At 49.7% G+C, this 18,988-nt stretch overlaps 7 protein-coding genes across 7 annotated transcripts; 3 read left to right on the forward strand and 4 right to left on the reverse strand.

Annotated features, from left to right (window-relative positions):
* Positions 1–462: 462 nt before the first annotated feature.
* LTR84_008611 (uncharacterized protein) lies at positions 463–1,956 on the reverse strand (the record flags this gene model as incomplete). The annotated part of the gene is made up of 1 exon (XM_064852156.1): positions 463–1,956. One exon carries the CDS (start codon positions 1,954–1,956, stop codon positions 463–465), a length of 1,494 nt encoding a protein of 497 aa, XP_064701753.1.
* Positions 1,957–3,739: 1,783 nt separating this feature from the next.
* On the reverse strand, positions 3,740–5,287 carry LTR84_008612 (uncharacterized protein; the record flags this gene model as incomplete). The annotated part of the gene is made up of 1 exon (XM_064852157.1): positions 3,740–5,287. One exon carries the CDS (start codon positions 5,285–5,287, stop codon positions 3,740–3,742), a length of 1,548 nt encoding a protein of 515 aa, XP_064701754.1.
* Positions 5,288–6,245: 958 nt separating this feature from the next.
* On the forward strand, positions 6,246–7,724 carry LTR84_008613 (uncharacterized protein; the record flags this gene model as incomplete). The annotated part of the gene is made up of 1 exon (XM_064852158.1): positions 6,246–7,724. One exon carries the CDS (start codon positions 6,246–6,248, stop codon positions 7,722–7,724), a length of 1,479 nt encoding a protein of 492 aa, XP_064701755.1.
* A 463-nt stretch (positions 7,725–8,187) lies between these two features.
* On the reverse strand, positions 8,188–9,942 carry LTR84_008614 (uncharacterized protein; the record flags this gene model as incomplete). The annotated part of the gene is made up of 1 exon (XM_064852159.1): positions 8,188–9,942. One exon carries the CDS (start codon positions 9,940–9,942, stop codon positions 8,188–8,190), a length of 1,755 nt encoding a protein of 584 aa, XP_064701756.1.
* Positions 9,943–11,330: 1,388 nt separating this feature from the next.
* Positions 11,331–12,575, forward strand: LTR84_008615 (uncharacterized protein; the record flags this gene model as incomplete). Its single annotated transcript, XM_064852160.1, has 1 exon — positions 11,331–12,575. One exon carries the CDS (start codon positions 11,331–11,333, stop codon positions 12,573–12,575), a length of 1,245 nt encoding a protein of 414 aa, XP_064701757.1.
* Positions 12,576–14,263: 1,688 nt separating this feature from the next.
* On the forward strand, positions 14,264–15,360 carry LTR84_008616 (uncharacterized protein; the record flags this gene model as incomplete). The annotated part of the gene is made up of 2 exons (XM_064852161.1): positions 14,264–14,499; positions 14,556–15,360. 2 exons carry the CDS (start codon positions 14,264–14,266, stop codon positions 15,358–15,360), a joined length of 1,041 nt encoding a protein of 346 aa, XP_064701758.1.
* A 737-nt stretch (positions 15,361–16,097) lies between these two features.
* On the reverse strand, positions 16,098–17,963 carry LTR84_008617 (uncharacterized protein; the record flags this gene model as incomplete). Its single annotated transcript, XM_064852162.1, has 2 exons — positions 16,098–17,831; positions 17,901–17,963. 2 exons carry the CDS (start codon positions 17,961–17,963, stop codon positions 16,098–16,100), a joined length of 1,797 nt encoding a protein of 598 aa, XP_064701759.1.
* Between the last annotated feature and the right edge of the window lie 1,025 nt (positions 17,964–18,988).

Consider the following 18,988-nt stretch of genomic DNA (forward strand, 5'->3'; position numbering starts at 1 on the left):
TGCTCTCCCATTATCTTCCCTGTCGCAGTAGCAACCAGGCGCACTCCGATGCGCGCCGTCACATACATGAAAACGTCAACCTCGCACTTGACCACGAACAGATGATTTCGAAGACATATGCATTAAACGTCAGACGCTTTGTGCTGACAGTCGTTACGTTTATACTGTATTTATACAAAATGGAATGCTTCGTTTCCCAATCCTTAGCTGTTAATCATCAAAAGTCAGCGGGTGCGCCTTGGCGCCTGACTTTAGCACCGAAAAGGTATATAACCATCTCTGGTAAGACCAAACGCCATCTCTTGACCTCCCAAAACCTCCAGCTGTCGCTGGCCTCAGGGCTCTATGCCATCATCTATCACATCTCGATTGCAGCCAACTCCGATCTCCCTCGTCCTTGAAGATATGAGAAATGGATATCATGATATTCTTTCATGTAGCGTTTTTGGCGCCATTCTTGCCCTAGGCGGGTTGTTTCTGCTCTGCTTTGCCCTGATGAGCGTCCCCTGGAGGCTTCGTGTCGACATTTTCTAATCTTGCGGCGGGTCGATCTTTCTCTGTTGGAGCTCCTTCGGCCCGCGGGGTAGTATCCATGGGAGGCTGTCCGGCGGGAGGAGCAATTTCAGGTGGTGGTTCATCTTTGGGTACCTGGACTCCTGTTTCCTTGAGCTTTTGAGCGTCGTCAGCCTTCTTAATTTCAATCATCTTCAATTGCGTTTCCTGGGGAAGACTGGCGAAGAATGCCGTGTTGGAATCCCAAAGCGCCACACAGTCTACGTTCCAGTTGCAGGTTTCGACCTCGCCATAAACTGGGTGCTTATAACGAGGATGAGTGTCTGTCCAGGTTGAGGCGTGGAAATGGTGCTTGACGAGTGCTCCCCTGCCGCCATGGTTCCCAGAATCCGAATGTCCAGTGCCAGCCGCCATAGCCTCCGCTGGGAGGACCAAGATTCGTCCCATAATTGTAGACTCTTCCAGGTTGTGGAAGTCATTCCAGGTAACCTTTTTGCCAGTTACGTCGGACATAAATTTGAGAATAGCTGTGGTGAATGCAGAAGGGCCCGTGCCGCTTAAAACTTCGTCAAAGTCGAGCTTTATCTTGGAAATAGGTACGTCTTGTTTCTTGGCGAGCTCATTAAGCCACTCGAGAATGTGTTCAATCAACATCATCATGACCGGGACTCGAGGTTTGCACATGAATGTCCACTGGCAGAAAGACTGCGATTTAGAGCCAAGAATGGGATGATCCTTTAGTCTGGGTTCATCCGTCTCCACGCCGATAAGCATATCGATGCCATTCACATCGACCCGGTGAGGAATGAACTGGTCGATAGATCTGAGTGCTTCGACGTCGATATCTGTGTACACTCCTCCAACAGCGTACATGATTAGATAACGTAATAAATCGGATTGGATGATTCTCAAATTTTCTAGCGCCTTGAACGTGCTGACGATATCTGGTCGGTTTAGGCCAGTTGCACCATAGTGTTCTTCCACCCACGACATGGAGTTGCCATCTGTGAGCACTTCATATCGGTAGGACGGATTCTTGACCGTCCACGTTCTTGCCCGCTCAGAATCTCTGTCCTCGAATCGTGTTGGATCGACTTTCCATGACTGCCAAATTTTCTTGGGGAAGGTTACGGAAACGGGAGATTGGGATTGCGGTAATGGCGCTCGATGTGTGAAAGATCCCGTGGAGGAATTGTTGAAAAGTCTGTGTAGAAACAAAAAGGCTGCTGCACATCCCATGAGCAGGAGGGCTATCCTGCGAGTTTGCCTGCTAGGGCGATTCGCGGTAGATCGTCTGGGCTCCATGACTGAGCTGGTCACGAGTGACTTCTCGAGACCATACAAATTCTTCGCGTCTAGCCAACTTTCATCGCTCAACGCTGGTGGTGAAGAGCGTGAGCGGGTTGAGAACAGCGAGCCAAATGGCAGGCGAGAAGGCACCATGTAGAGAAGATCGTTTCGTTCGATTCTCAAGCAGGCAACTCTTGAAGATTGGCGGTGTAGGTCAAGCTGTGAGAAAAGAAAAAGTCAAGAGATCACTGCCGGTGCATCTCGCCTAGGGAGTGGTGCGGGGCACAGCTATGGTAGATTCGATATCTTGAATTACCAGGCGATGATCCAGCAAGGCAGATATCATGTAACAAGAGCCAAAAGGCCTTTTCGATGAGGGCGCCTCCTAATCCATGGTGTCACGACCCACCACATGCCAGGAGCACATGTTGGGATTGTTGCTGTAAACCCCTGGGACTGGAAGCTCTCAGTACTAGCCGTATCAATCCTTCGCTAACCCGAACAATCTGGTCTAGATTAAGATGTTCAACTCAGCTGAAATGAAGTTGAGCCCCATGTGGATTGCACTAGCAGATTCCTGCCTCGGACAGGGGCTTTTAGTTAGACCTTCGGAAGGAGCAAGGATGCAAAGCCCGAGACACCCGGGGTGCCCAAGCAGTACCCCCACTGCAGGAACAAGGGTCCTTGTTTTAACCTGGTCACCCACGTGGCTTGGTCCACAAATCTATTGCCAAAGAAAAAGCATCCCCTGAAGGATGAGGACAGTCGAGACCATATCCAAAGATTGCAAACTATCACGATATCTGTTTTCGGCTGTTCAGCTTGCCACAGATAGGGTTTCGATTTGGATAAGCTTTTCGATTTCAATGCTCTTGTAAACGGCACAACAAACCGGAGTCTGCTTCCGTTTTCCTGTTGAGGTGATCAGACATGGGAAAGTAAGACGGTTTGGGTTCCCGGATGATGGTGACATCATGATTCATCAATGCATCAATGCATCCTCCAATTTCCAGGGGTGCTGCCAGCCTGCGACACACTTCCAGCGCGAAGGAAGCCATATTGTCACATGTCTCGAATTGTAGGTACTGTACCACGAACCGATGGACATGTGGTAATGCGTGCGGTGAATGAAACTTCCAGGCAGGCGGACAACGACTCAGAGGATGCTGGGAGCATAACTTAGTGACAATGCCGATGAGATATCTCCCAAACAGCTGATTTCTGTGACCTTATTGGGGGAAGAAATGCATGCGAGAGAATCTATTCAATCAAGCTAAATAAAAATAACAAATCTAGATAGTCGTAACAAAGCATAACCCGGTGAACACCGCGCTATCATAGGAATTTCGGCCCAACTAAGCAGAAAGAAGAGCGACCAAGTTCCACCCTCAATTATAAGGGAGATGCAACTTTACTCACGCCCATATGGTTAATGATCAACCTTTTCCCGACACCACCGTCTCCGTCCATGCGTTGATGACATCGGTGCAGGGCCTGACGGCACTCTTGTGCCAAGGCGAAGGCCAGGGAGATGCATCACGACAGTGCCTCACACAATAATATTGCCAGGGGTCTCTCTATCGTCGCGTCGTCACGTCGTTCTGTAAAGTACTGGTGTCATCATTGAATATCAACATCATGTAGCGAGTCAAGATGTCATCGCAAGTGCCGCGAATGGCAAGCCTGGAGAGACTTCCTTGTGTGCTAGCCTGAAAAGACAGCTAGAAAACCATTCTCAAAAGATGCAGGTCCGTTTCATCGCGAATTCCCTGATTCGGCGTCTGGTGGCAGGAATAGGTGTATCGATGATCCCGTGTTGGCAAGGCTAGCCACTGCAATACTTCCATATCCCAAACACGCACAATTGGCCCTCTTGAGGGTGACTTCCGACGATCCCAATTGTATGGTCAAATGCCAGTAACATGAAGACCTCGGCTTAATCTGCACAATATGCAAGATCCTGTAGCAAATCGCCAGCCTTGATGTCGATGGCACCAGCTTTCGCATCCTCAATACCGAATGCCAAGAAGAGATCATCATCAATATGACCGTGGTATTTCTGGATGTGACTCTTCCAGCTCATACTCGTCATGTAGAACATTTCGGTGTGTCCTTTCGGAAGCTCTTGATCCCTCCATATAATCGAACCGGATTCATTAGTGAATGGACCACGACCAGAAATCCACAGTGGCCGCTGAGAGATAGCGTGGAGAGCAAAGGGTGCATCTCGCTGGAACAACATGACGTAGGGCTCATAGACCGCATGGTAGTCCAGAAACACCTTCTTTTGAAATATAGACATGATAAAAGTGTTGGAGGCATCAGCTGAACAATCATTATCCGATCGCTTGCAAAGCGTGATGGAGAGAGAGTTGGTGGCCTGATGAATCGATTCGAGCTCTGGGCCCACGTATGGCATATATTTTGCCATGCACATTCTGTCTTCGTATGCCGCAGTAGTTGCAATATCTGGTCCGCTGGAACCATTCGCTGAGAGCTGGGCAAAGGCACGTCTAGGGGTGGTATCATAATGAGCATACATCCGATCTTGGCTGTCCCAGAAGATGAAGAAGTTTTTCTCTATTTTATGATATGGCGCTGGTCGTTGTACCTCGGTCGTGTTCTCGAAAATCTTGGGCAGGGTGAGCTTCTCCAGACGAAAGTTATCGAGCAACATTCGGACATCCTGGATCCAGAGACTCAGGCACGTAAAAATCGACTGGGACCCGTACATTATGTATGGTGCTGAAGGGCCATAGAAAACCCGGGGATCGCGCGGCCCATATTGAAGATTCAGGACGGCGAGGTCCCCTTCGCATTCGCCTTTCTTGGAAGGCGTGACGGGTAAGATGATGGGGGTCGAGATGCAGCTTAAGACATCATCCCAGAATATGGCGTCACAGTAGATCTCCTCCAAGTCCCCATGAGGTTCGCAACTTCCTTCGTGTTGGCCAATAATGATCCATGTATCGTGCTTGGTAGGGTGTGGCAAGATATTGGGGTTGTAGACGATATGGTTGCCAAATTTTAGGGGAAAGAATTTGCGATTTTTGGTAGTCAGAGAGAACAATTCGCGATGATCAAGTCCAGTGGTGAGAGCAATCTCATTGGTGAGGACTTCATCATCTTGAAACCTCTCGCCACCGAGGATTTTCTCGTCGTGTCCCTTCCCATCACCATTTGCGAACTCCGCGGCGTCGATCTCCATGGTCTCCTCGAGCTCCTCATAAGCAATCGGTTGCTTCGGCATCAATTGGGCGAGGCTATCCCCTTCCACAATTTGTCCCAGTCCTGGGACATTGGCGATTGTCGGGTCTTGACTATTGAGCGCCAGGACATCTTGGACTCGGGCGTTCAGGTCTGCCTTTGTGGTAACCTGATATTCGGGTCGTCCATCTTTAATGCCAAAAAGGGAGATGATGCACACGAAGACGATGAGTGGGCAAATGAACACAATGATCTTCCTTGAAGCGAAGCTCAACATCGTGCTGTCTTGATGTACAAATCGCAGCGAGGGCGTCTAAACAACCATAAAAATTGACAGCTGTCGACCACAAAATATTACGGAGTAGTAGACGGACTTGTCAACTTGTGCGATTTGGGAGACAGGCACGGCAACTTGATCGACCTAGCTTTGTCAATCCAGATCCTCGTAGACTAGGGACCAAGATGGGGGTTTGCAGATTCCTGTCATGTTGACAGTGAGGTGGACTCAGGAGCACGGTTGAACAAGGACTTCTACCGAGAGTTTCTCCACCTTGTCCTTATGAGGCTTGGTTTGGCTATGAAGATCTGGCCCTGGTCGTTTCTGGGTTTTTCTGTACCGAGTAGCTCGCTTGAGGTATAGGGGTCCTGGTAAGGCGGTTAATGCTCCCCTGCATGCATTCCTTTACCCGTCTGTGCAACAGAAAATTATTAAGGTACAGGTTCACGAAGCCATTGGACTGTTGATGAGATTGTCAAGTGAACACCGTTGGACGAGGTGCTCGACCCCCCAGCAAGCGTCCGTTGATGGTCGCGTACCATCAGGTTTGGGCCTTGGCGATTCCCCTGACATATGACCCGCACCGGGCCGGACTCGAGATGTGGATAAGGAACTAATCTGTCTTATCATGTATCTTGCACGAAGTGGCGCTCAGCCCCTGAAGCCGCAGTGGGGACGTCATAGGGGCTTGCATTGCACATCAACTTGAGTTCACTCGCCTGGCTGAATTCGAAAATTGACCAACCGGAGATAGTAAGTGACTAAATCTAATTCAGGTTCCGAGTAAATATGCTGGCGCCATGGCATTTCACTCTTCCATCTCATTGACGACTTTTTGCTGGTTTCGTTAACCATGAATGCATACTGAACATTTCTTTCTTCGAGGTCCGACTTTCATACTTCGATCTTAATCCAGCAACAGGAACACTGTAATCTGGCAGCCTTTCCTCCGAGTTCGATGTCTCGCTCCCTACTCGATGGCGAACTCGCGGAAAAAGGCCTTCGTGGAGACCTTCTACAAGAGAACCGAATAGGCACAAAGCTTGTAAAGATAACCGGCTCATTCTTTGCTATGTTGCGCGGTACAGTCGAGTCTCGCAAACCAGCCAGGCAGACATCATTGAGAAGCACGGCCTATCTGGATGGCCTAAGAGGGTTCGCCGCTCTGATGGTTTATGTCGTGCACCACGAGGGTTGGGGTCACTCAAATATTGAAGGCAGCAACTCGTTCCTGGAAGATGCATTTGGTTACAAGGGCCAATACTATTTTGTCGGCCTCCCTGGAATGCGCCTGCTATTCACTGGGCACGTCGCTGTGCCTATATTTTTTGTCGTCTCGGGCTACGTCTTGGCGTGCAAACCCCTAACGTTGCTCCACGCAGGCGAGCACCTACAACTGGTCGACAACCTGGCATCTGCGTTATTTAGGCGATGGTTGCGGCTCTATCTGCCTATAATCGCGGTCACCTTCACCTGGATCACCATCTGGCATGTCTTCGGCCTACGGCACACCGATTCATTCAGCGATCCACCCGAATCTACATTTAGGGACGAGGTCTGGAAATGGTATTGCGACTTCAAGAATTTCAGCTTCGTCTTTGAGAATGAACCATGGAACAAATACGATGCGCCAACTTGGACTATCCCCAAAGAGTTCCGGGGTTCCATCGTTGTCTGGACTGCCCTGCTCTCCTTTTCACGCTTCACGAGAAATGCACGCCTGTGTTGTGAGGCCGGCCTGGTGTTCTACTTCCTCTACATCGTCGACGGTTGGTATTGTGCTGCATTTGTTATAGGACTTATGCTTTGCGATCTTGATCTGCTGGCCCAAAAGAATAACCTACCAGCTATATTTTATCGACTCAGCAAGTGGCAAGGCCGAATCTTTCTCACAATGTTTATTACCGGTATTTACCTGGGTGGAGTTCCAAGCGTCACCAACGACATTGAACACTTGAAAGAGTCGCCTGGATGGCACTATCTGGCCATGCTTAAACCGCAAGCTGTTTTCGACTTTCGCAACTTTTACCGCCTGATTGGTGCGACTCTCATCATGGTCGCCATGCCCAGGCTGCCTTGGATCAAGGGATTTTTCGAGCTATCGTTCTGCCAGTACTTGGGCCGAATATCGTACTCCTTCTACCTGATCCATGCACTTATCCACTGGGCGATTGGAGATCGGATCTATGCTGCTGTAGGCCGAGTACGTCCGGGACACGAGGTTGTGGCGGCTGCATGGATGAATCGATTCACTCTGCCTGATTATGGCCCCTTTGGATTAGAAGTGAATTTTCTGGTCCCGCATTTGGTGTTGGTGCCGATGACTTTCTGGATTTCAGAACTGTGCACCAGACTATTTGATCAACCCAGTACAAAAGCTGCATCGTATCTGTACAATTTTTTGTTGGATCAAAGTACGGTTTCGGAAAGACGGTAATGACGTAGATTCGGGATTAGTGGGCGTTACGTTAGTATGTATTTTCGAGAAGCAATGGATTTCAGGGTGGAGTTCAGGACACATGAGGAGATATCAGAGAATCAGTGTCACGACTGGAATGCAAAATATTTAGTTTCGCCAATTGGAAAATGTCCTCCAGCAACGGACGCAATCACTGCTTCACTTTTGTCATGTGCACCAGGCAAGATCACAAACTTTGAATGGGAGTTCATGCCGTTTCCAAAGCGACCTTAATTTTATTGCCATGCACTGTTTTGATGGATTCTCGCTGATGTCTCCTACTCACGACATTGTGATATCAAATGCTCCCCATGACCGTCATGATCCGATGAGGAGAAAAGGGATGTAATTCTCTGTTTAACAACCAAATACCGCCCATGACCCCAGGGACTTTCCCATTGCAAACCATACGTCGAGCTAATCGCGAGATATCATAAAAAATCTACGTTGCCGGTAGTGGTGAACGTGGATCAACCCACAAACCCTTCTCGTCCACGAAGACCTTATCCTGAACCGCTTCTCCATTACAGGCCTCCTCCCAGCTCACCCATACTGGAGTTGAGCTATTGTCACCAATCATACCACCCTTGCTGTCAATTGGGCTCCACCACACTTGCCTAGGTAAACCTGACTGCTCTGGGATCACTGCAACAGGTTCTCGAGGTGCGCGTACACGTGCACTGAGTAGATCTCGGAGATGTGGGAACATCCAAATCTTGTCCCAATCGGTATCCATCTTGTATTTAGGACGGTTGAAATGTATCGTGGACGGGACAACCCCGGTATACAGGTTAGTATAAAGGCGAACGTCGGACCATGACCGTCGAGCAAGATTTAGGTCTTCGAGAGTACCTTGATCATCGTTATCAGCACCACTGTTGGTAGCATTCTTGTAACCCTTTAGAGTGGAAAAGGGAGGCTCAGAGCGTGCTATGTCGACGGGCAAGTCGCCGATACGAACCGGGGTAGGAAGGCCTTTTTCTTCCGTCCACTTGACCACCTCCTCGGGTTTAGAAAAGACATGCCAGTCCATATCCTCAGCTCGGTTGTCCAGGGTCTGGACGAGTTCGCTTAGGTAGTCTGGGCCAAGATGAAATTCATAATCATCAGAAATTGCTATGTCACTTGTAGGCCAGAATGTTGATTTGGTACCCAGCACCTTTTTGCTGCGTTCGTCCACAATACCAAATGCGCTGTTTACGCGTGCCATCAAACGCTGTGGCGCTGTAAGATGCCAGTCCCTTACGAGCTCTCGGAAGTACTCTTGCTGCCCGAAGACTTCATTGAAAGCTGCCTGATCGGAGCCTCGACCAGGAGTCTGTAGAATCATGTTGTTTACAGCTTTGAGAAGCTTGCGTACATCACCGACCGGGCCCATCATGAACCCAGAATTCAACCAGCGGTTACGCGTACTCCGTGGGGACTTATCAGTTTTCCCTTTGCCATAGATGTCAGGCGGCACTTCTGACTCCGGCACCACAGAGCAAACGGGCGCTTGATTGTCTTGAGGCCAACACATATTCTGGGAGTTCATAATGATCGATTGCCTGATGCCTTGCCGATCCATGGCTCGGCCCAAACGGCGACGTATGCGCATATTATGACGATTAACTATGCGCTGGTATCGGTCGATAAGAACGTTGGGTGGCAGCTGGAACCATAGGTCAAATCCATCCACCATCAAGATCAATTCTTGATCTGATTCAGGGCCTAGGGCATCCAGATAGGACAGAAGCCCGGTAATTTTGGCAAGATGGGTTCCGTCATATTCATCCCCGCCTGGAGCTGGGGCCTTGGTGTTACCCCAGTTGATGAGTCTAGGTGTCGGGTAACCAAGGACCGCGGCGCTGAAAACGTTCCGGCATAGCCCATGCTCACGACTCGACGTAGCTGGGATTAGAAGATGAAGAAAGTTTGATGTAGAGTTGGAGGTTGGAGTAGAGAGTGGTAGCTCATTAGTGGTCGGTGTTGAAAATATGACGCTGACGACCAGCACCATAGATAACAAGAGAGACACTCGACCGGTGACAGACAGACGAGTGCGCGATATCAATGACGGCCATGAGAACAACCAGTTGTTGGGTCTAAGGGTGGTTGTCTTATCGCTTTGGAACTCGTCGCCGCGATCCATTCCGGGGACACTCCTGTACTGAGCACCATCTCCTGGGTTGTGGAAGAGGCGGTTTACCCACTTCATAACGTGCAGCACGTTTTCCCAGCAAGGTCGAAGTGAATAAACAGTTATGGTACCAGGGAAATTGAAATCAGTCCCAGACCATAAACCGAGGGGACACCAGCAAGCAGAGTCAAGTCAGGTGCAAGAATGGCAATTTTTGAGGTCATACCTGAGAGCTTTCATATTTGTGCAGCAAGTGCCGTAGGGGCAAGCAGTCATAATAGTAACTTACCAGGGCGTCGTATCAGCTCGTATTAAATACTAGGATTGTAAATTCGACCCCCCTGTTATCGATTGCAAAACACAACTGACCAGATATTCCGTACCGACTACCTATCCGTACATGATGAGCAGTCCGGACTTGGAGCGCACGAGAAAGGTTTAACTGGCGGGACATTCAGCTTTGAGATTAGAGGGGTGCCGAAGGACTGAATTTGGACACAGGATTGCGAGGACCTCACAATTAGCTAGCGAATTGAGCAAACGGGCTGATTGTGGTCTCCCAGCCTCCCAGGGGTTTGAGTCTGAACTTGTCGATCAAACTCCTAGAATAAGCATAAACAATGGCACAACACTTCCTACCGAGTACAGGTCCGGACTCGATGACCTCGTTTAGTGATCACAAGCACCCAAGTCGACGGAACTACGAAGGAGAGAGGATCTTGAGAACAGCTTGAGGTGGATCATCTTGCCTGCCACATGGCAATCGAAATGGAGCTGGACATGCTTCAGAGCCAAGGCCGAGTTTGCATGGCCTAACCACCCGTACTGAGTGCAGGATTCAGGGCTATTGTATCCTTGTAGCTTTTATCTAGCCCATCGGGTGGTACCTAGCTTTGACCCCACCCCGGCCGGTGCTGAGTTTCCCGTCGTTGGTGGCCAGAACATCATGATTGATAGTGGCGCTCCACCTTAATTTCTTGAGGAACATCATTGAATTACTCCGTTTTTGACAACAGCCGCATAGGGGTCAATGATTTTACCTACGGAGTACTTCGTAGCACCGGCATCCTATTGCCCTAGGCTTGCGCAAGCTTGTCTAAGCGTACTCTTTGGAGCGAAGCCACATTGTTCTAGCACTCCGGTGGGATCCTCATCTGAAGGAGGGGGCTTGTACATCTGCAATGAAGCTCAGTACTTATCTTACGCGTTGAATTTGATCCTTTAGCATCAACTTAATGCATTTCCAGACTTTCCCTTCTAAGCATATTTTCGTTTGATGCGCTGATTGTACAACTCTACGCAATTCCATCAATGCTTCATCAATCAAGTTGAGTGGCTCTGCGCTCCTTCGCTGAAGATTGATCCCCCCAGTGAAGAGACGATAGTATCCCGCCCTATCTTTTTCACAGCATCATACCGAGGACAGATACACCCGTACGGAATAGTGAAGTCTATACGACGTCATCATGAAGCAGTACATTATCGTTGCTTCCGCTCTGCTCGTAGCAGGAGTGTTCCTGCGACTGGCCATTTTCAATCCAACGGGATCTTTCTCCAGCGTTGCACCAGCATATTACCTGAATAACATCCCGTCGGGCTCGTCGCTAGGCGTCAGCAATAGTAGGACGGGGGAGATCGGCAGCCAGGATGATATCCTAAATTCGACTCTCGGATTTCAAGAAATCTTTGTCGTCAACCTACCAGAACGAACAGATAAGAGAGACGCCATGGCCGTGCAAGCCTCGCTAACCAACATCACCTTCAAAATTTCTCCGGGGGTCCGGGGTGACACGATATCAGAGAAAGCGAAACCCTATGGAATGGAGAAACTACGTCCTGCAGAAGTCGGTGCATGGCGAGCTCACTTGAACGTGCTGCAAAAGATTGTGGAGGATCGCATTAGCACAACATTGATCTTGGAAGACGATGCAGACTGGGACGTCAGTATCAAAGCTCAGATGACCGAGTTTGCTCGCGGAACGCGCTGGCTCATGAATCACACAGGCCCATCACGCTCGCCTTATGGTGACAGTTGGGATATTCTCTGGGTTGGGCACTGTTCGGCGCACTCACACCATTCCGACACTCGTCGCTGGGTGATTCGAAAGGATCCCACGGTCCCACCCCCAGATAAGAGAAATTATGTGCTGAAGCCTTATGATCTGGGTTACTGGGAAGGGGCCCCTCTCTTCGATACGCAAACTCGTCTCGTTTACAAGGCTGGCTACGGATTCTGCTTCGCAGGCTGGGCCGTCTCTCTTCGAGGTGCTGAGAAAATGCTGCACAGAATGAGCATGCTTCCCTACGAATTGGCCGTTGACCTCGGTGTTGCTGAAATGTGTGGTCGGGGGACATACAACATGACCTGCCTTGCTCCTTACCCAGCATATATTGGCGTCTCGAAACCTGCTGGCAACTCCAATCGCGGCAGCGACATCGTGGATGCAAACGGCCAGGGTCGTGCAGGCGATGTTGGAACCGTCGAGCATACCGGTGAGAAGATTCGCGATAAGCCGACATCGGAGAGAGTGGTGTTTTCAACGCGGCTGAACATCCCGCGACTGCTCGTTGGGCAAACCGAGTTCGACAGCAACTATCCCAACGTCACAGGTCCAATCAAGAGCATTGGCGAAATTACTTCCTTCGCAGGCACAGGTCATGGGGAGTGGCTGCCTGACCCTCTACCAAGGCATCAGTCCAGCGGGCCTTAACCACATCTCCAGTTAATAGGATGGAGGATGGATGAGCAAGGTCATTTGCCTTGCACTTTCCATCAACGGATCGGCCTGTGTCTTCCCAACCCCTGATGGTGATCAAAATGGTACGAAACCAATGGGCAATATGACACCTGGACGCTCATGTTTGAGGGTAGTCAGCTCCACTGCCTTGGAGACAATACGCAGTCTGTGACTATAACTGTGGCCGCTGCTGAGCTCGAACGTCTTTCAGAAGTCCCCGCACTGAACGCGACACTGCTCTATCATTCGACTCATCGAACCGTTCGCACTGGGCTCTGGTTGACTCACACCAAGCCTGCATAATTCTGTGCAATCTCATCCAGGGCACGCGTACCTCATGAACTCGGAGGAGTTCGGACAATCTGCACGAGTTAGACAAAAGAGCTGAGGTGGTAAAAGTGTGGTTCCGGAGTCAAAGCACCTCTGGGATTGACGACAGGGCAAACACTTGGGAAATTTTCATCTTATCATGTAATCTTGCGAAAGGTTTTGCACCATTGGTATCTATCGAAGGCCCAACCCCGGAAATAGGACGGGGATAGAATTAGCACCCCATAACGAGTTTCTTATATTTTTAGTCGACATGAAGAAAAGGTCCAAACGGTGCTCTTGATTCTTGCGCCTTTTCCCTCAAAGTCTTCCCTTGCAAATTCCAAATCGGGTTGTCTAATATGGTCAGTCGAGTGCATCTCGCCGTCATCGTGCTCTCTGCATACGTGTAGTCAGAACATAGGGATGATTCAATGCCGACCTCGGTGCCTGCTGGCTAAGCAACGGTCAATTTGGCGCCACGGGGCAAGAACGTTTAGGGGCTTGTTTGGTTCTAGCTGACTTGCAAGTGCGAAGTAAACAACGTCTCGCGATTTTCGCTTGAGTGCACCATCTACAGCCAAAGGTTGGCTGATTCGATTGTACTCGTATGTTTGCACGTACACGCAGTAGGGCTGGCTGAACCATTTCAGCCTCCCTCTAACCAAAACCAAAATAAAATAACTTCCGTACCTGCATAAGCTCCTCCGGTCGAGCATGATACTAGTGACGTTCTGAGCGAATTACGGTCCACTTTTCATCTTATTCTCCTTACCCTATCTGGTCTTGTGTTCATGATAGCCGACGACCTGCGCTCCGTCTGCGTGAGACTGTAACAACCCCTACTTCGTAAGCCAAGTAGCGAAGTGAACTAAATCCATTGTGAAAGCTTCTCTCTCAAGCAATGGATTTTCAGCCAGATCCTTCCACATTATTTGGTGGCGTTGTACCCAGATGAATTGCCGCTGTTACGGAGTACTTCGTAGCTCACATCCTTGAAAATCCATATCCGTAATTTAACAGGCAGACCATTACGGATCTGGTCTTTCCTTTCCTGACCGGGCCTCACTAGCAACCTCGTCACAAATTCGCACTATGAACGCCGCTTCAGGATCTTGACTAGCCCAGGAACCGTCCTACCATGATCGGCACCTTGTCCCGTGGTCAAGGGTGCACTAAGATCAGGTTTATGTCACTTGAATGCTTGTAAAGTGTTTCTCATACTTACAAATGCCGGAACCGTGCATGATCATCCTCACCACTTGTCAACCACACTCATTCTCGATCAACAGCAGCATTTTATCATCCTTGAGTCATCACAGAAGACAAGTCGCCTTGGAAAAATCGTCTCGATGAGTGGCTTGCAACTCGCCCGTAACTCAGACCACCCAGAGTCGTTCAGCGATGACGGAAAGGAGAGCGAGTCTGGTATCCCTTTACTTTACACCGAGAAGGATGAGGATTTGGAGCATCAGTACCACAGTGCCGATGTCACCCTCTCCAAGTCTCGTGGGCAATCATACATCGATGCCATTTGGATGCTGGTAAATGTAGTCAGTACTGTTGTTATTGTGTTCTTGAACAAAATGTAAGTTTTGTCTCCGTCTAGAAACGGCCTCGCGGTACACTGACAATCACAAACAGTGTTTTCTCAGACCCTCAATTGGGCAAATGTCAAATCTCAATAGCAATATGGCACTTCACGGCCACCTCCGGCTTGTTATACGCGTCGACCAGTCACCCGTTTCGTGCATTCGAAGCCATACGGGTGCCTATACGTCAAGTGCTTCCGATATGCATCTTCTTTGCGGGCTTCCTGCTGCTGGGTAATCTTTCGCTCGCCTTGAATGACGTCGACTTTTACCAGCTCGCCAAGATTATGACCACACCGACCGTGGTGGCACTGGGCTATGTGCTGTTCCGGAGGACTATTCCTGCTTCTGCCTTGCTTGCCGTTGTTATAACCTGCTTTGGTGTGGCACTGGTGACCGCCAAAAGCTTTCACACCAACACCATGGGAACTATTGTCGCCATTGCAGCTTTCACAGTTACTGCGCTTTACCAGGTATGGATCGGCAAGAAGATTGAGGAGCTCAATGTTTCACCACCGCAACTACTTCTCAACCAAGCCCCTGTGTCTGTCGTGCTACTATTGCTGGTTGCACCTTTCGTTGACACGGTCCCGGACTTCAACACTGTGTCCTCTAGCGTTCTATTCTCTCTCTTTTGTTCCGGCTTCATAGCCAGCTTACTCAATTTGTCTCAATTCTTTATCATCGGCCGCACATCCACCTTGGCCTTCAATGTCGTATCCCAGGTCAAGACAATTCTCATCCTTGGCATCAGCTGGGCATCGACTGGGAAAACCTTAAGTTTCATCGAGATTGTTGGCGTTTGTATGGCTCTGGGAGGTGCATGGGCCTATGCACAGACGGCAAAGCGATCTTGACACAGTTCAAATGATTTGACATATCTAGCGTGATCTGGTTATGGCTTGGAAATCTAGGAGAATTTAGTCTGGCAAGGCAAATGGAAAACCAATGTAATGCACATCGGCGCATATACCACTTCGTATACCTCATATTCTACTCCCTTTGTCTCTGTAGATCCATATGCACTCCAGTGTTGTTGAATCAACCGAATGATGGTTAAACTTGATGCAGCCCAACCAACGTTTCTTAAACGTGCGGTGTCCTCGAGGCCATACCAGGATATGTCCTGGGCATATCTGCTATCGTGCCATTGCACTTTAGCTCCGCAGACCTGTGTTGCTTTGATGACACTCATTCTCCCCGACTGGACCCTGGAGGCTCCGATGTTCTGCTTCACAGTGCACAGCATGAATATTTGTTGCGGGAGCAAGGCGCTGCATAGACCAGAGAAATGCACGTCACATATATTATGATGAGGAACCGATAATTTTAATGAAGAGTTTATAACTTGGTCTCTGAATCCATTAATGATATCTATCTACCTTTCGCACCGATCCCCGCAGACAACAGAGTAAATAGTGATTTGAATAGCCCAGGCGCCGGCCTAAGCTCGAAAAGAGCCATCAGCTACCCCAAATTGGAAAGCAGAAAAGTCATGTGTACCTATTTTACAATCTTCAAAGCATTTACAACCTGATACGCATGATGATGAGCTAAGCGCAAGGAGAGTTTTTTTGTTGTGTATCCGTAATATTCAAGCAGCTGCAGCTTCGACTTTCCAAGAGCTGGCAACACCCACAGCCTCAACTCTGAGACCGAGCGTTTCCAACTTGGGTGCATCAATGATGTTTCGGCCGTCAAAAACGTATGAAGGTCGTTGCATGGCACCGGCGATCCGAGACCAGTCCAGGCGGCTGGGTAACTCATCCTCCACAACGACAGGCGAGGATGGCCGCGTCCACTGAGAAGGACTAGGTGGTTGTCTAGCATCGTTGGGCGACGTAACGACAAGGTTGGAGCTATTGGCATCCAGGGCGGCGGCAGTATGCGCAAAGTAACCCGGTGACGATTCCTTGGGAGAAGTTGAGGAGGAACGAGAAGATTGCGACACCTCCTCGGAATTGTTGCTGTCATTAGGTTGACGACTTCGGTCTTCATCAGCCACAGAACTGAGGGGTGTGGGTGGGAGATGTAGTTGTAAACCGAGACCAGTCTTCTTGGGAGTCTCCAGTAAAACGTGTGCTGGTGTCTTATTACTGAACATGTCCCACTCCGTCAGGATGACTACGGCGTGGGCATCATCGCAGGCCTCGTATGGGTCTGTGTGCACTTTGATGGACGATTTCAGGACCGCTGGATCGTTGTCGGCGCTCAGGTCGCTCATAATCTGGGTTTCGGTGACTTTAGGGTCGTAAATACTAATCTGGGCATTTTCGGCCAGGAGATGATTAACAACCGTGATTGCGGTACTTTCACGGGTGTCCCCCGTGTCTTTCTTGTATGCGAAACCGAGTACAGCAATCTTTTTGCCGTTGAGCGTGTTGTGGAGGCAAGTGACAATGCGCTTGGTGAAACGACTCCTCTGATACTCGTTGACCTGGACGACGGATTCCCAGTAAGCCGCTACCTCTGGAAGATTCAAACTCTCAGCAATGTACACGAGGTTCAGAACGTCCTTTTTGAAGCATGAGCCTCCGAAGCCGACTGACGCCTGCAGCATTTTTGGGCCAATGCGGCTATCAAGACCACAGGCGTACGATACCTCATTGACATTGGCTCCTGTAGCTTCACAAATGGCGCTCATGGCATTGATACTGCTGATCCGTTGTGCCAGCATGGCATTTGCAGCCAGCTTGGACAGTTCCGAGGACCAGAGATTCATGGTAACAATTTGGTTGCGGGGAACCCATGCAGCATAAAGTTCAGATAGTTCTTTGGCTGCTGCCCATCCGTCTGCAGTCTGGAGACATCCGACGAGAATTCGGTCGGGATTCAAGAGGTTCTTAACGGCTGTTCCTTCCGCCAGGAATTCTGGGTTCGACAAAACCTCAAATTTCACTCCTGGCTTGCCATTTGCAAGCAAGACCTCCCGGATACTCGCAGCAGTCCTGCAAGGCACCGTACTCTTTTCAACGACAATCAAGTCTCGGTCTGCCGCTTTTGCAATGCGTCGAGTTGCCGATTCGAGCCAGCCCAGATCTGAGGCCTTCCCGGCTCCTAAACCCCGGGTTTTGGTGGGTGTGTTGACTCCGATGAAGACAAGATCGGCTTCCGAGATGGCTTTATCAACCTGAGTGGAGAAGAACAAGTTGGCTTTGCGGAACCCTGGGATGCCGTCACGCGCTGTCTTGACAATGCCTGCGAGCCCAGGTTCATACACGGGCAGTGATTCTGAGTTCCACGCCTGAATTCGCTGGCTGTTCAAGTCGACGATGGTTACTTGGACATGGGGGTTCTTGCTCGCGATGATGGCTCCACTGGGACCTCCCTGTGTCATGAATCAGTAGCTGTCTTCTTCCCCATAACCGAGGGACCAGTTCAATCAATGATGGCTTACCACATAGCCTGCACCAATACAGCAAACACGCTTAACCTTCGGTGTGAATGTGGACTCTGCCATTTCGAGATCTGTAGGGAGAGTGTGTTGGTATCCTTGGGTAAGAGATGGAACAAGATTGAGTGATGGAAAAGATTCAAAGGTCCAGGCAGTGGGAACCAGACCTAGAAATCATATCACCCTTGACACTCAACCTAGGCGCAAGTCAGCCAGCCATAGCAGGATGGTAGACTCGTCACTCCGCCTTCCTGGTAGATGGGTGCCGAAATCGCACTAGACGCAACGGATAAGATCAAGCAAAAGTGTATGTTCAATGTGAAATGTTTAGAAAGGGGGAATCCGCCATGCACGACCACTGCCCCTTGCAAGAATAATGAGCCTGGGCTCTGATATTCCGGGAAATACCTATAGTCCAAGATTTAGCTCGATGCCATTCTCGACAAACATCTTGGTGTGGCGGTCCAAAGCGGGTGTTTCCAAAAGCCTCGAGGACCAGAAGACCCCACTCTCCCGTTTTGGCATGGGATTCGTGATAGTTCCACGTTGTCAATCTCAGGAAGGAGTGTCCGTACAGGCGAACAACCGTCGATCTGGGTTCCCAATATGGACTGAAAATAGGTAGGTGAAGCTGCGACCCCTGATTCCGCCGAAGCCCTATGTAGCCGATATCATGTACGCCACAGGATAGCAGGGATGACGATCACAGCGCCTGCTTGATTATACTTTGCTATCCGTACTCGGTATCCGTACTCCACGGCTCCATGGGTCGAAACTAAGACACCATTTGCAGCCAGGTGGGTGAGAGTGGTCGGTGAGAGTGGCCAAGTTGTGGGACGAATACCGGTACGGAGTCATACAGCTAACTTTTCCTGATTGGGTCGACGACCGGTCGAAGAACCGGTCCGGAGCCGCATCGTTTAATTTGATCAAATCTTCCTTCGCGAAAGCTCAGGAGTTCCCAAGTTCGAAGTGATTGAGACGTTGTTTGCTTGCGAGGGTTCCAGCTTACGGAAGGATTGTCAGGCGAAGATTGTGCATGCAAACCTGATGTGATGGTCAAACCCAAACGAAGCTGGAGTGGCCACGTT

The sequence above is a fragment of the Exophiala bonariae genome (assembly GCF_035927105.1).
Source record: "Exophiala bonariae strain CCFEE 5792 chromosome Unknown scaffold_32, whole genome shotgun sequence".
Classification (NCBI taxonomy): domain Eukaryota; kingdom Fungi; phylum Ascomycota; class Eurotiomycetes; order Chaetothyriales; family Herpotrichiellaceae; genus Exophiala; species Exophiala bonariae.